This window comes from Vipera berus (genome assembly GCF_964194415.1).
Source record: "Vipera berus genome assembly, chromosome: 1".
In the NCBI taxonomy this organism is placed as follows: Eukaryota; Metazoa; Chordata; class Lepidosauria; order Squamata; family Viperidae; genus Vipera; species Vipera berus.
The window spans coordinates 56,689,258-56,705,235 of NC_138202.1; the positions used below are offsets into that span (position 1 = coordinate 56,689,258).

Here is a 15,978-nt window from a genome sequence, read left to right on the forward strand (position 1 = left end):
GAGTGTGATTACTTCAGCCAAACTTTTGAGCGCTCCGCTTCAGTTGCTTCCCTGACACAGAGCAACTCTGCCTGGTTGCGGTTCTCCGTCGACATCTGAGAAGTTAAGACATGCTGAAGCGAGCGGCCGGGTCGTTTTGTTAAAATAACCGCTACTCAAGCAGCCCACGCTCTGGGACAGATCCAATGCTTGATTGCTTTTTTTTTACATTATTTAAGAGTGAGGGTGAAATGCCACTGGGCGATATTATGAGATTAGATTTAGAGAAAATTGCCCTGGACTACATCGTACCTTGTTTGCGCGATATTGGCTTTTGCTACTTGGACAATTTCTTGGGCGAGATCATAGGGGATTGCGTCTTGGAATGTGTAAAACAGATGCATTATAGTGGGGAGCTGCAGGATGGTCAACTGGCCGGCCAGCGCCATGGCATCTCCAAGAGGCACTTGCGAGGAGACAAGATAAAGTGGATCGCAGGCACTGAGGAAGGATGTGAGGCCATCAACTTTCTCCTGTCGCTGGTAGATAGGCTGGTGATGTTTTGTGGCAGTAGATTGGGTAAATACTATGTCAAGGAAAGGTCCAAGGTAAGAGCTTTAAAAATAAGACGTTGAATGTTTGACTTAAGGGGTTTATTTCATTCGTTTCACTATTGCTCCTGGAATTAATTGGGGGGCTTGAAGTGCCACATAGAGAGCAATTACAATCTTTTCCCCATTTTTTAAAACCTTGAACCTAAACTTTACCATGTAAATAAGAACCATTGTGACGTCCAAGTTAGTTTAACAACTTTGTATATTTAAGTATTGCATACGCTAATGAATGAATGTACAATTTGTAAAGTTAAATTTAGTAAGAGATTAGTGTGAATGACAAATCTGCCTATATGCAGAGTATTTCTTTTGTTTTGGGTTTCTAAAAGTAGTTCTTGAACAACAGTTGTAATACCAGCCATGTAATAAATCTCTAAAGCTTTGCTGGTGCTGCTGTAGATAGCAACCTTATTTTGTTAAAAGTTTGCAAAAGTCTGATTCAACTAAACTTGACTTTGTTGTGCTCAAATAATCAAGTGCTTATCAAACTACTTTAGCTTGTCTTGAGGGATTAATTTTATTACCTTTCTAATTAATGCATTTTTATTCCAACAGAGTCCACTGCACAACTGAATCTGTAAAATCCATATTAATTAATAAATCCAATAAATTAATAGATGCTGCAGAATGTTTGTGTACAAGAGTTAATGCCACTTCAAATTTTTATTAACCTGAAACAACGGGTGTTTACTCAGAATAAGTATTGCTTAGTAAGTGTGTTTAGGATTACTGACATAGATCGTTCAGAGGTGCTTAGAAATGTTAATAATTTATTAAATATATTACAGTGATTACACTGGTGTAACAGAAAGGCCTGCCATAATAGCCATACTAGTATTTTTCCCTCTGTATCAAACTTTATTCCTAAAGAATTTTTCAAAGCAATTTGAATTTTTTGTCATTGAAGTAGAAGAGTGAATTGTGTCACTTAAATGTTGGAACAAAACCAAAATCATACTCAAAAGCCTGTCTCTGCTAGTGACTGAATGAACTAGAATTTCTAAAGCTCTTCTTCTGTTAGTGATTTAGTCTACAGAATATAACATTAAAATGTTTTTAAAGCTTCATTATTTTGGGTCACAGGTGGAACTCTTGATCAGAATTTTATCTAGACATTTTTCTTTTTTCATTTTTTCTTCTTGACAATTAACGTTCCAAAGTGACAGGTGTAATCACACTTATTATGAACTAGATCCCTTTGAATTCAGTATGAAAGGTGCTTAGAAGTATTGTGGACAATATGTCCTGGTTACCCAACCTATTATTAAGAGTGTGAAGGTTTCCTAATCAACCAACCAACCACAAAAAAAAAGTCAACCTGCATATACTTGATTCCTACAGAGAACTTTGAGAAAATTACTTACCTTGAAAAACATGGTTGACTGTCTGGAAAGCCAAGTTCTTGCCATTTGGTTTTCAGTTTAATTGATTTGGTTATTTGCAACAATTCATCCATCTATCATAATACATATTGCTCGTGAGATGTTACAGTAAATCTCCATTATCTTAAAAAGTGCTGTGTCATGCACACATACATCCTCCTCAGATCACAGTGTTTACATTGGTGAAACATGGTTAAATACAATAATTCCAAATCCATTCTAAACATCTGGCTGGCTGTACGACAAACCAGTAATAATAATATATTAAACTTGAAGGCTGCCCAAATGAAAAAATGCAAATAATTAAAAATGTAAAAAGCTTATCTGCTTGCCATAATATAATACCTAATACAGATAAGACCCTCAATTTCACATTCTTCTAATCACTTTCAAAATTAAATATAGCTGTCATCGTATATAGCTGAACTTTACCTTGTAGGAGCTAAACATTAATGTTCCATGATAGTAAATTCAAACTTCATCTATTCAATTGATCTAATTATAGCCTAAGGACAGTGCAGAGTCTGTCATGCTGGCTAGCCCTAAAAATGAAAGAAAATGTCATCCATAATGTAAATAATGCACATTACCACAGGGTGTTTCCTGATTTCCTTAGCATGCTGAAGAAATGGCATAGCCATATCCTCTGGTCACAGTAGTGCAGTTTCTATCATCTGGTGCCTTCTTGTTGGGATGACCACTACACTGTAGAAGTCTCAGGCATGGTGGAAAAATAGTAAATAGAATCTTCACTATAAAATGTTAGGGGTATTGCTTTATTTTAATCCAAGAATTTTTTAATGAACATTTGAAAGACATATCTACGTTTTGCTTAACGCTATTCCCAGGGGTTGAAATTTTAAGAAGAATGAAATGTACATTGCAACCAAAGGTTGTTTTAGATTTGTTAGAAATTTATTACATTTGTACTAGAAGTATTTAATTACAAAATTTTGCAAATTTAATATTATTTTAAATGGGCTATGACCGTGGTGGTGAACCTATGGCACGCGTGCCACAGGTGGCAAGCAGAGCCCTTTCTGTGGGCACATGCACCATCACCCCAGTCCTAGGCCTTCAACTGGGTTTTATAAAACCTTTTCGCTTTAGACCTCCGCCTCCGTGTGCAAAAAAAAAATATGTTCAATCAATCAATCAATTTCAACTTCTCACGGAAAAAAAAAGATCTTGCAAAGTTGGAATTGATTGATAGGACTTTTTAGTCCCACCCAGTCTGCTGTTACCACTGCAGCCGTGCCCACCCAATGGGCCACACCAACCCAGCACCCGATGATATATAAGTGGGTTTTGGGTTGCAGTTTTGGCACTTGGTCTCTAAAAGGTTCGCCATCACTGGGCTATGATCTTGGGAACAAGTGTCTTTGTACTTGGCAAGATTTCGTTCTGACTAGATACGCCTGACATTGCATAGTTATAAACCAGCCTGGAGTGTTTATATAAAATCAGTACTAGCAAGTAGTAATTATGGTAATGCTTCCCATTTCAAAAAAATCAACTCTAAGCAAGTATATCTGTTACTAAGAAGCATAGTTGGAAGCATAAGCCTCACATTGTTCTTAGTCATAAACAGACTAAGATAACATATTATACAGGCACAGAAGTCAACATTTCCTATTAAAGTAACTAATAAAAACAAAATAATTGTGCCCTATCAGTTAATCTTAAATTTATAGTTCATTTTTACATACTGCTATATACTAGCTTAAAAAAATACTGGGCAGGTATATTTATTTCTTTATTGCACTTATATCCTTTGTTGTTGTTGTTAGTTGCGAAGTCGTGTCCGACCCATCGCGACCCTATGGACAATGTTCCTCCAGGCCTTCCTGTCCTCTACCATCTTCTGGAGTCCATTTAAGCTCACACCTACTGCTTCAGTGACTCCATCCAGCCACCTCATTCTCTGTCGTCCCCTTCTTCTCTTGCCCTCAATCTTTCCCAGCATTAGGCTCTTCTCCAGTGAGTCCTTCCTTCTCATTAGGTGGCCAAAGTATTTGAGTTTGAGCTTCAGGATCTGGCCTTCTAAAGAGCAGTCAGGGTTGATCTCCTCTAGGACTGACCGGTTTGATCGCCTTGCAGTCTAAGGGACTCGCAGGAGTCTTCTCCAGCACCATAGTTCAAAGTCCTCAATTCTTTGGCGCTCAGCCTTTCTTATGGTCCAGCTTTCACTGCCATACATTGCAACTGGGAAGACCATAGCCTTGACTATACGCACTTTTGTTGACAGGGTGATGTCTCTGCTTTTTAGTGTGCTGTCTAGATTTGCCATGTCTTTCCTCCCCAGGAGCAAGCGTCTTTTAATTTCTTGGCTACAGTCCCCATCTGCAGTGATCTTGGAGCCCAGGAAAATAAAATCTGTCACTACCTCCATTTCTTCCCCATCTATTTGCCAGGAATTGAGAGGGCCGGATGCCATGATCTTGGTTTTCTTAATGTTAAGTTTCAACCCAACTTTTGCACTCTCCTTCTTCACTCGCAACAAGAGGCTCTTTAGTTCCGCTTCACTTTCTGCCATTAGAGTGGTATCATCTGCATATCTTAGGTTGTTGATGTTTCTTCCGGCAATCTTAATTCCAACTTTTGATTCATCTAGCCCTGCCTTTCTCATGATGTGCTCTGCATATAAATTAAATAGGCAAGGCGACAGTATACAGCCTTGCCGGACTCCTTTCCCAATTTTGAACCAATCAGTGGTTCCGTGTCCAATTCTCACTGTTGCTTCTTGGCCCGCATATAGGTTTCTCAAGAGACAAATAAGATGGTCTGGTATGCCCATCTCTTTAAGGACTTGCCACAGTTTGTTATGATCCACACAATCAAAGGCTTTAGCATAGTCAATGAAGCAGAAGTAGATGTTTTTCTGGAACTCTCTAGCTTTTTCCATGATCCAGCGTATGTTAGCAATTTGATCTCTAGTTCCTCTGCCTCTTCGAAATCCTGCCTGTACTTCTGGTAGTTCTCGATCCACATACTGCTGGAGTCTAGCTTGTAGAATTTTAAGCATAACTTTACTAGCATGAGAAATGAGTGCAATGGTGCGATAGTTTGAACATTCTTTGGCACTGCCTTTCTTTGGAATTGGAATGTAAACTGATCTTTTCCAATCCTGTGGCCACTGTTGAGTTTTCCAAATTTGCTGGCAAATTGAGTGTAGCACTTTTACTGCATCGTCTTTTAAGATTTTGAATAGCTCAGCTGGAATACTGTCACCTCCACTAGCTTTGTTGTTGCTCAGCTTTTCTAAGGCCCACTTCACTTCACATTCTAGGATGTCTGGCTCGAGGTCAGTGACCACCTCATTGTGATTGTCAGGGACGTTAAGCTCATTCTTGTATAGTTCTTCTGTGTAATTTTGCCACCTCTTCTTAATCTCTTCTGCCTCTGTTAGGTCCCTGCCATTTTGGTCCTTTATCATGCCCATTTTTGCATGAAACATTCCTTTCATCTCTCCAATTTTCTTGAAAAGATCTCTGGTCCTCCCTATTCTATTGTTTTCTTCTATTTCTTTGCATTGTTCATTTAAGAAGGCATTCTTATCTCTTCTAGCTATTCTTTGGAATTCTGCATTTAATTGGGCATATCTTTCTTTTTCTCCCTTGCCTTTCGCTTCCCTCCTTTCCTCAGCTATTTGCAAAGCTTCCTCAGACAGCCATTTTGCTTTCTTGCATTTCTTTTTCTTTGGGATGGTTTTGGTTGCTACCTGTTGTACAATGTTGCGAACCTCTGTCCATAGTTCTTCAGGCACTCTGTCTATCAGATCTAATTCCTTAAATCTATTTGTCACCTCTACTGTATATTCAACAGGGATATGATTTAACTCATACCTGACTGGCCTAGCGCTTTTCCCTACTTTCTTTAATTTAAGCCTAAACTTTGCAACAAGAAGCTCATGGTCTGAGCCACAGTCAGCTCCTGGTCTTGTTTTTACTGACTGTATAGAGCTTCTCCATCTTTGGCTGCAGAGCATATAGTCAATCTGATTTCTGTGTTGACCGTCTGGTGATGTCCATGTGTAAAGCCGTCTCTTGGGTTGTTGGAAAAGAGTGTTTGCTATGACCATCGTATTCTCTTGACAAAATTCTATCAGCCTGTGCCCTGCTTCATTTTGTACTCCAAGGCCAAACTTGCCTGTTATTCCGGTTATCTTTTGGCTTCCTACTTTAGCATTCCAATCCCCCATGACGATAAGGACATCATTTTTGGGTGTTAGTTCTATAAGGTGCTGTAGGGCTTCATAGAACCGGTCAATTTCATCCTCTTCAGCACCGGTGGTTGGGGCATAGACTTGGACTACTGTGATATTGAATGGTTTGCCTTGGATTCGAACTGAGATCATTCTGTCATTTTGAGGATTGTATCCCAGTATTGCTTTTCCTACTTTTTTATTGACTATGAAGGCTACTCCATTTCTTCTGAGGGATTCTTGCCCGCAGTAGTATACCTGATGGTCATCTGAATTAAATTCACCCATTCCTGTCCATTTTAGTTTGCTGATACCTAAGATGTCGATGTTTAGTCTTGTCATCTCTTGTTTGACCACGTCCAGCTTTCCTTGATTCATGGATCTTACATTCCAGGTTCCTATGGAGAAAAAATCTTTACAGCATCGGACTTTCCTTTCACCACCAGACATATCCACAGCTGAGCGTCCTTTCGGCTTTGGCCCAGTCGCTTCATTCTTTCTGGCGCTACTAGTACTAGCCCTCTGCTCTTCCCCAGTAGCATATTGGACGCCTTCCGACCTGAGGGGCTCATCTTCCAGCGTCATATCGTTTTGCCTTTTGGTACTGTCCATAGGGTTTTCATGGCAAAGATACTGGAGTGGTTTGCCATTTCCTTCTCCAGTGGATCACGTTTTGTCAGAACACTCTGCTATGACCTTTCCGTCTTGGGTGGCCCTGCACGGCATAGCTCATAGCTTCATTGAATTACGCAAGCCCCTTCGCCACGACAAGGCAGTAATCCATGAAGGGGACTTATATCCTATCACAGTCAAAAGTCAAATTTGGTGGATCAAATGCTTTTGATTAGTTTTCCTTTGGCATTAACTGAAATAATGTTGGCATGTTAACAAATCCTAGGAAAAGATTAAGGCCTGCTTCTAAAGAAATCTAACTGTATCTTAGAAATAAAGTTAGTATTTTTTTAAAAAAGATGCTTGGGAGTGCACAATGGTGCAAATGCAGCACCTTTTTTGTTTCTCATCTAAAAGAACTCCCAAATTCTAATAATTCACATAATAGTTAATATTTTATCTTGCATTGATATAATACCACCGCTGTTGCCAGGTACAGGTAATCCTTCATTTATGACAACAATGGAGCCCACATTTCTGTTGCTAAGTGAGATAGTTGTTAAGTGAGTTTTGCCCCATTTTACAACCTTTCTTGCCACAGTTGTTAAGTGAATCTGGCTTCCCCATTGACTTTGCTTGTCAGAAAGTTTCAAAAGGTGATTACATGACTCTGGGACTGTCATAAGTATGAGCCATTTATCAAGCATCCAGATTTTGATCATGTGACCATGGGATGCTGCAATAGTTGTAAGTATGAAAAATGGTCATAAGTCACTTTTTCCAGTGCCATTGTAACTGGTCACTAAACAAATGGTTGTAAATTGAGGACCACCTACAGTAAGTATGGATAAGGTTTGATGTGAGCAAGATTTTAAGACAACTAACTCTCACTGAATCAAATGAATGTAAGATTGTCATAATTCTCATCTCAACTTCAGTATATTAATTTGTGGAAACCTTGTTTTGGATCCAACTCATAATGACTGTTTCTCCCCATTGGTGGCTATGCATATCTTAAAAAAAGATAACTGTTACTGTTACATCTCATAGATCTGTAAGCTTCAGAAGTGTGAATGTGTTTCTCTTCTCTTAAATTTTAGCGGCAATGTGAATAAGATTCATTATAGCACTGCCGAAGATTTCACACCTTTGAAAATTACTGTTGTTTATTATAAGTCACAAAAGAGTTTCATATTTGGAAGGCAGCATAGCAAGTAGTTTACAGTAGATGATCCTGGAGAAATATGCAGTTTGTCTTTCTTTTTCTAACCAAGTACACATGTTATTGCCCGGTCTTCATCAGACTGGACCAAAATCACTAGAATTGTAAATAGAACACAAAAATCATTTTATAATATCAGATGGAGGAATTCAGCTTTGGTAGAGATCCCGGAGCAGTTGCTGTGGCTTTGTATCAAAATTACTGTTTATATTGTACTTGTCAAGCAAGATTAGTTGATATTATGTTCAGGTATAGGTTTTTGAGTGGTTTTATTTCTTGCTTCTTGTTTTGCCTTTTTTTTTTTTTTACAAAAACAAGGTGTTACAAATTTCCAGTTTGATGGACTTTTGTTTCCATGCTATGTTTTCTCTTTTCTTTATGGAAAACATGCTTTTTTACATTATCTTTCTAACAGCGTTTTTAAAAAGTGAAATAGAGCATAGGTGATTTATTTAGTTCATTGTGTCTGTGTATTATGTATTGTCCATGTATTGCCAATGGTTATAATTTAAAGATCACAGTGCTATTATATTTATAAGACATCAGTTTATCACTGAGAGTTTTCAAAAGAAATAGATTATGAAAGGTTGATAATCAACAAAATATTCTCTCTCATCTTAACTAGTTATCTAATTTAACTTGGTTTAAGCAGTGTGAACAAGGAGACCTAGCTCTAGAATCCTGTGAAAAAATAAGAACACTGTTTTGAAAATGCTTGCATCCAGTTCAGTCTGAAAAAACAACATCCCAATCGGTTAAAAACTTCATGCAAAAGTTAGAATATTTAATTTGAATTCAGGAAGGTCTATATAGTGGTATAATTTTTCAACTGCGTTTTGTTATATTTTAGGCCTAATGTTATTGTGAAAGGTAGAGTTTAAAATGTAAGGATCTGTAGAGTGACATTTACTATAGAAATTATTGATCAATATAGATTGGTGGTGCCAGAAGTCTTGGCCTGAACCACGATAGAGTACACATTTCTGAGAGGGTGAATCTTCTGGCTGGGGAATAGAAAATTCTCTTATGAAGACTGATAATCCAGTTTTGTGGATATCATTTGAGGAGAACTAATTGTCTAACAGACCCCACATTCTACATGTTTCTCATCTCTGCTTCGTAAATGATGTCATGCCACTTAAATGCCCTATGGTTTTATCAGGATTCTTGGTATACCATGCCTTTTATTTTGTTTTCATGGAATCAAAATATAGCAGCAGGTTAGTTTTAATCAAATTGTAAATCAGTATTGCCTCTGGTTATTATTGTGCTCTTATTCCTATACAATGGAACCAAATTTTTTGACTCTGTAAGCAACCTTTCCTGTGAATTCAGTAGAAGCAAATTAGTCTACTGTGGAGATTAAAATAGTGACATCCATCATCAAATACTAAAAGAACTTTGAAACATGTTTTTGAAATTTTGACGAACCATTCTTAATTTCATATATTTTATTTTTATTTTACTGTATTCTTCTGAGCCTTAAATTCTCCAACCCAAAGAAACTATGTTATGGTTTAGTATTGTACAAACCATGGTGTATAGGACATTCCTTTCTTGCCTTCCAGTGTCTGATACTCCATTGCCTAGAATTCCTCATTAATGTGCTGTACTCTTGCCACCAGGGAATTCTGGGAAATATAATCGCAAAACGTCTGGAGGACATGGATTTCTAACATGGTCTTGATTGTTAACAAAATATATAGAAATGACTTAATGGTTTTGTTCAGGAAATTAGTAATGTAACCAACAGTTTAAAATGTATTATCAAAAGTTAACCAATTAGTTTGGAAATAATCCTATGTATGTGCAATTAGTGTATTTGGAATAATATTTGGTATCACAGTGTGGAGTATAACTCTAGCATTCTCCTCCATAAGACGCCATTCCACTCCAGATTTTCCCTGGGTAGATTTGGCGTTTTCCTACTCCCATTCCCTGTTTTCCAGTAACTTTTTTGCACTTTGATGGGAATGGGTTCATCTCATATGAGATCTTCATACTGTGTTTATCTCTTATCTTAGGTCTTTGCAATGCTTATAGATGTTTGCTTCCCAGATAGTGAGTGGCTTGTCTCTGATTAGTCTGTCTGCCACCTTCAGCCCACAGAATTTGTATCCTGTACCTTTTGGTTCATGAGGATGTCTGCATTCAGATGATTTTTTTTTAAAAAAAAGACTATTTGGGAAAAGTCCTATTGTATTCAGTAGAACTTACATACGACTAAATACGCATAGGACTGCAGTCATTTTTGACATAATGGATTCATGAAAAGGATCCATATAATCGGGTTTACAGTATTTATATTAAACCTGGAATGAAATGGATGAAATTCTGTCTGGGTGTCATTTCCTTCTGAAGTGATTTTTCTCCATTCCACAAAGGAAACTATGTAGGATATATGTATACCATAGATGTAGTCATATTGAGCATAGTGAACATTTCATAATAAGCCATATTTTGCTTAACCATGGTTATTGGATAAATTGCTGGGCATGCACAATATGTGAAATGAAGGAAATGATGTTTACAGCTTAGTGCAGTTTCTAAACCAAGGCAGACATAACCAAGCCATGGTTTCTAAAAGTCTGCATTAATATAATGAATTCCTCTGAGCCTTAAATTCTCCAAACTCAGAAAAATCATTTTACGGTTTAGGTTTATGTGAACCCACACAATTGATAGAAGAGCCTTTCCTTGCCCGATGCCTTCTGGTGTCTGTTACTCTGGTGCCTAGAATTTCTCATCAATATGCTGCACTCTTACTGCCTGGGAATTCTGGGAGTTATAGTCTCAATACATCTGGAGGATATCAGAGTAGATGGACATCGGTTGTCTAAGAATTAGACAATTTCTTCTGCTTACATGTTTTATTAAAATTCCTTTTACCCCCAGAAATGCTTTCAAAATGAATAATGCATGAAACGTATCCCTAATGAATGGAAAGACATGGATGTTCATTATGCTGATTGATGTGAACAAGTGTGTCTGCTGAAAGGCAAACCTGTTTGGTTGGAAAAGGAATTCCAGGTGTCTAATTGAGTTTACAAATTTCGTTGGTATCTTTATTTCCTTCTTGAGTCAGCTGCTTCAGTAAATGTCATTCTTCTTTCATAAGCTTATGGGCAAAAGTAAATGAAAAAATCTGGAATGTGCTAAGGGGAAACAGTTTATGCAGAGATCTTTCATCTTAGGTCAGACGGCAGTTAATTGTGTCTTAGTAGCAAGTGAAAATTAATAGTTCTGTTGTTTTACATTATGGTTGTTTTAGGTATACTGAACAAAAGACTGGAATAACTTTCCATCTCTCTACATACATGTCCCTGTGTTTTTTCCCACCACATGTCTTTGTCAGGCATCTTAATTAAATATGAACTGTTCTGTGTGTAATATTTGGGTGGTAAAAATAGTTAGCTGACTGTCATTTGGTTACAATCTAGCAAGTAATAACGCCTGGTTTTCATGTTTGAGTGACCCATGAATTTGAGACTTCCACTTAAGATTTAAAATACCATACAGTTGAGTAGTATATGAAAAAATGGTCTTGGCATGTGTTTCGTATGAGATGTTCATCTTGAAGTCACCGAGCAGCATATGTGGCAGATACTATAGCAATTGAACAATTTTCTATCATCTCATTTTTATGGGGGTTTGTACGAAATGCAAGATTTTCTGAAGATGGTAAAAATAAAACAATTAAAAAGCTATTTTATTGCATGCTGTCTATGCTGCCTGAATATAATAAAATAAAAATCTATTCATTCTTTTATATTTTTTGCATAAAATGATGCATTTTAATATAAAGTTTCTGACAATGAGGAAAGTTACTGTTTTTTCATAATAGTAATAGCATTTAGACTTATATACCACTCGATAGTGCTTTATAGCAGTCTCTGGCAAGTTACGACATCAGCATATTGCCCCCAACAATCTGGGTCCTCATTTTTTTTTTACAAATTTTATTGATTTTCTAATATTACATTTACATATTTGAAAAGCAGCGTGGTGGCTGGGTAGTAGTAATTGAATTACATACAAATATCATTAGTACAGATTTCAGATTGCTACCATAAACATTTCCTCTCTTTTTCCCTACATATGTACTGTCTATTTGTGAATTTAAAGACAAGTTTTATCCTATCAATCACATAAAAAATAACTTTCTTACATACTGTATTTTCCGGCGTATAAGACGACTGGGTGTATAAGACGACCCCCTACATTTCCTGTTAAATTATAGGGTTTGGGCTATACTCGCCGTATAAGACTACCCCTCTTCCAACGCACACCAAATAAAAATTAAAAAACATCAGATTTGATTTTAATATGGTAATTTTAATTCAAATGCTTATGACATGCAGGTACTTAGTAGGAAAACTGTCACTTATAAACATAAGGCTGTTTGTCATCAAACATGTAAACATAAAACAGTGCAAGTGGATTAAACTTAATAATAATAATAATAATAATAATAATAATAATAATAATAATAATAATAATAATAATAATTTGGAAGGGATCTTGGAGGTCATCTAGTCCAACCCCCTGCTAAGGCAGGAAACCCTATACCATTTCAGACAAATGGCTGTCCAGTCTCTTCTTAAAAACTTCCAGTGTTGGAGCATTCACCAGTTCTGGAGGCAGGTTGTTCCACTGGTTAATTGTTCTAACTTTCAGCAAGTTTCTCCTTAGTTCTAGGTTGCTTCTCTCCTTGACTAGTTTCCATCCATTGCTTCTTGTCCTGCTTTCAGGTGCTTTGGAGAATAGCTTGGCTCCCTCTTCTTTGTGGCAGCCCCTGAGATATTGGATCACTGCTATCATGTCACCCCTCACCCTTCTCTTCGTTAAACTACACATACCCAATTCCAGCAACCGTTTCCTATTTTCCTAATTCACTTTTTCACTTTTCCTAATTCACTCTAGAGCTTTCCCTGTGCAGAGCCTTAAGTAACACCAGCTGCCTGCAATTAGTGCAGGTTCTCATCCCACCAGGCTCAAGGTTGAGTCAGCCTTCCATCCTTCCAAGGTAGGTAAAATGAGGACTCAGATTGTTGGGAGCAATAAGCTGACTTTTTAATAATGCTGCTTGTGTGGGGGGGTGAAAGCTCTAATAAGCAGGCATATACATAGAATGAAGGCTATTGCTAAGCACATTGATTTGTGCTTTAAATTGTAAGCCGCCCTGAGTCTTCGGAGAAGGGCGGGATATAAATGGGATTTTAAAAAAAAGACCAAATGGGATATCCGCTCCAGGTTTTCCAGCCAGCCCGCCCAGTTCCTGAGTCAAATGTGTCCTTAGAGCTAAGCAGCTGCTCTGATATTCCCCACCTGCCTTTCAAGTTGCTCTTGCATTCCCCACCTGCCTACAGCTGCTCTTCAACTTTAGAAGGAAAGACGCCCAGACCCCAGCCTGTAAAAAATCACAGACTGCAGCTTCTACTCCAATTGGTCCCGCTTTCCCTGCGCAGACTAAATGGAAGATCCGCTCCAGGTTTTCCAGCCAGCCCTGTCCCTAAAGTTTCAGCACCTGGCGTATAAGACGACCCCTGACTTTTGAGAAGATTTTCATGGGTTAAAAAGTCGTCTTATACGCCGGAAACTACGGTATATCCATAGTTTTCAGTTTAGACATATTCTAGTTGTTTTAACATACAATCTTTTAGACAATCAATGACCTAATAAATTTTTCAATTTTAATTTCCACTAACATTTAGATTTAACGTTTGATATTTATCATTCCCAAATTTTTTAATATACTCCCAATTCATCTATCACCATTCCTCACAAAATCTAATATTCAAAATACACATCCCATTTACTTAACCTCATTCTTTATGTCAACAAATTGAGGATACAATATGATATTCTTCCTTTTAGCTAATTTTCAGATTGGTTTTTTTAAGTAGTAATCAAAATTTCTTTTTTATTTCAGTATTTAGTACTTCCTCTTTTCCTCTTTGTATCTGCTATCTCTTGCTTAAACTGATAATTTTCATTTTTAACGGTCCATAAAGACCTATTTATTACTTTCAAAAATAAGTTTTTAGCTTATCTACATTATTCACCTTTACATGACCTTTATGCACAAATCAATATTCAAATTAACTATTGGTATTTATACTGCTAAATTTTAATGACCAAAAAACTTTCTTTATCTCAGTTCATAACAATGTCTTGTGTTCAACATGCACATCTTATCTATTTAAGTACATTCTATTTTATATTTTAATAAGATGGTCAAAACTCCATTCTTCTTCTGGCTTTTTTCCTTTGCCAAATCATCTTCCATGTCCTTGTTTTTGGGTCATCGAACCAATCTCCTTGTAATATCATGTATATTAATTGATGTTGGCAAAACCATCGGGTCGCCATGTTTTTGAGAGGACTTGTAGGTCTAGTGGGTCGTCTCTTTATTCTTCCATATCGACATGGTTGTTCTGAATTGTTTGTCTTCTTATCCAACTGTTCTTTTTCTAGATCCTCTAGTTCCTTCTGTGTTGTATAAGTAACCTTTTCTTTTTTCCAAGTTGTCAATATCTTTTCTGGATTTTCAAATATCAATATTTGCTGGGTCCTTATTTTATTGATTTCAGAAGGGTGGAAGTCAACCTTGAGCCTGTCAAGGTCGAACTCCTGGCAGTGAGCAGAGTTAGCCTGCAATACTGCATTCTAACCATTGTGCCACCATGGCTCTTCTATGATAATTGTAATATCATAGCCATTTTTAAGTTATTGCTGAAAATTAAGAGAAAAATTCCAGTTGGATTGAATGGACATAGTGCAAATTATTTAAAAACATGATGTTTTCTTTGACTATTGACCTGGGATTGTATATAAAAACAAACAAATGAATATTTTCTTTTAACCTATCCCTTTCATTGTCATAAAAATCCATAGCAGGGGTTATCAGAAAAATATGTGATAAAATCAGTAAAACCTCATTTTACTAGATTTAATGCTACATGAATTTATTAGACTTAATACTACTTTTTTAAAAAAACTGTTTTCAAGAAGTAAATATCTTAGGATTTGTAAAAATATTCTGAATTGTAAATCTTGGTTTATAATATCTTATATACGTACAGCAAAATAGGGGCATCCTAAGGCCTCCAAATACTTTGGAACTACAGTGTTCTTAATTAGCTGCACAGATGTGTTTTCGATCCCTCAGGAAAATACCTTCCAGGTGGACCAGATCAGGAAACAGATTCTTCAAGAATGGCTGAAAGTATACTTTATTGAGATCAGCTATAGTAATGGGCTCTTGAAAGCTGTCTGTATTTTTCTCTCTCTCCCTCTTATATCCTAGGGCAGGGGTGTCAAACTCAATTTCATTGAGGGCCACATCAGCATTGCGGTTGCCCTCAGGGGGCTGGGTGGGTGTGGCCTGGGTGGGCGTGGCCTACTGGGTGGGTGTGGCTAAAGTGCGTATGGCCTACTGGGTGAGCATGGCCAGCTATATATCGTTCGCATCAAGGGTGCCTATTGGGCCCTGGGCAGGAGTGGGACAGATCTGAGGGTCTCTGGCAGAAGGAGGGTCTCTGGGCCAGGGCCAAGGCAGTGGGGGCCGTTCCCTCACTGTTTCCAGGATGGCTTCGCGGGCCACATGAAACCACTTCACGGGCCGGATCCGGTCCCCGGGCCTTGTGTTTGACATGTCTGTCCTAGGGAGTTAAGTCAAAGCCAGTTTGAGTGTCTTTCTAATATATTCATTTCCAGGGCTGAAAACCTGCTTTTGTAGCTGTTGCTGTGCAATTTCTCTTAAGGTCATCTCTGAGAAACTCCACGCTACCAGATTAAGGAGGCTATCGTAGGAAAACTGAGGCAATCACCCCAGTCAGCTGACTGTAGGGCTTAAGGAAAATGGCTACTTTGTCATTAATTAGTGTTAGTGATTGACCATTATGGGACTTCTGCTTCAAGTGCCAAATCTTAGATACTTTGTACCTTAGTTTATGGGGAGTT

General features: G+C 37.6%; 1 protein-coding gene across 1 annotated transcript in view; it reads left to right on the forward strand.

The window, feature by feature from the left end:
- Positions 1 to 230: 230 nt before the first annotated feature.
- Positions 231 to 15,978, forward strand: part of EGLN3 (egl-9 family hypoxia inducible factor 3) — a gene marked incomplete at its 5' end in the record, with an annotated part of 37,652 nt that continues 21,904 nt past the window's right edge. Inside the window, one exon of the mRNA XM_081326828.1 lies at positions 231 to 587. Coding sequence (XP_081182954.1) covers positions 231 to 587 — 357 coding nt within the window. The remainder of the gene's footprint in view (positions 588 to 15,978) is intronic.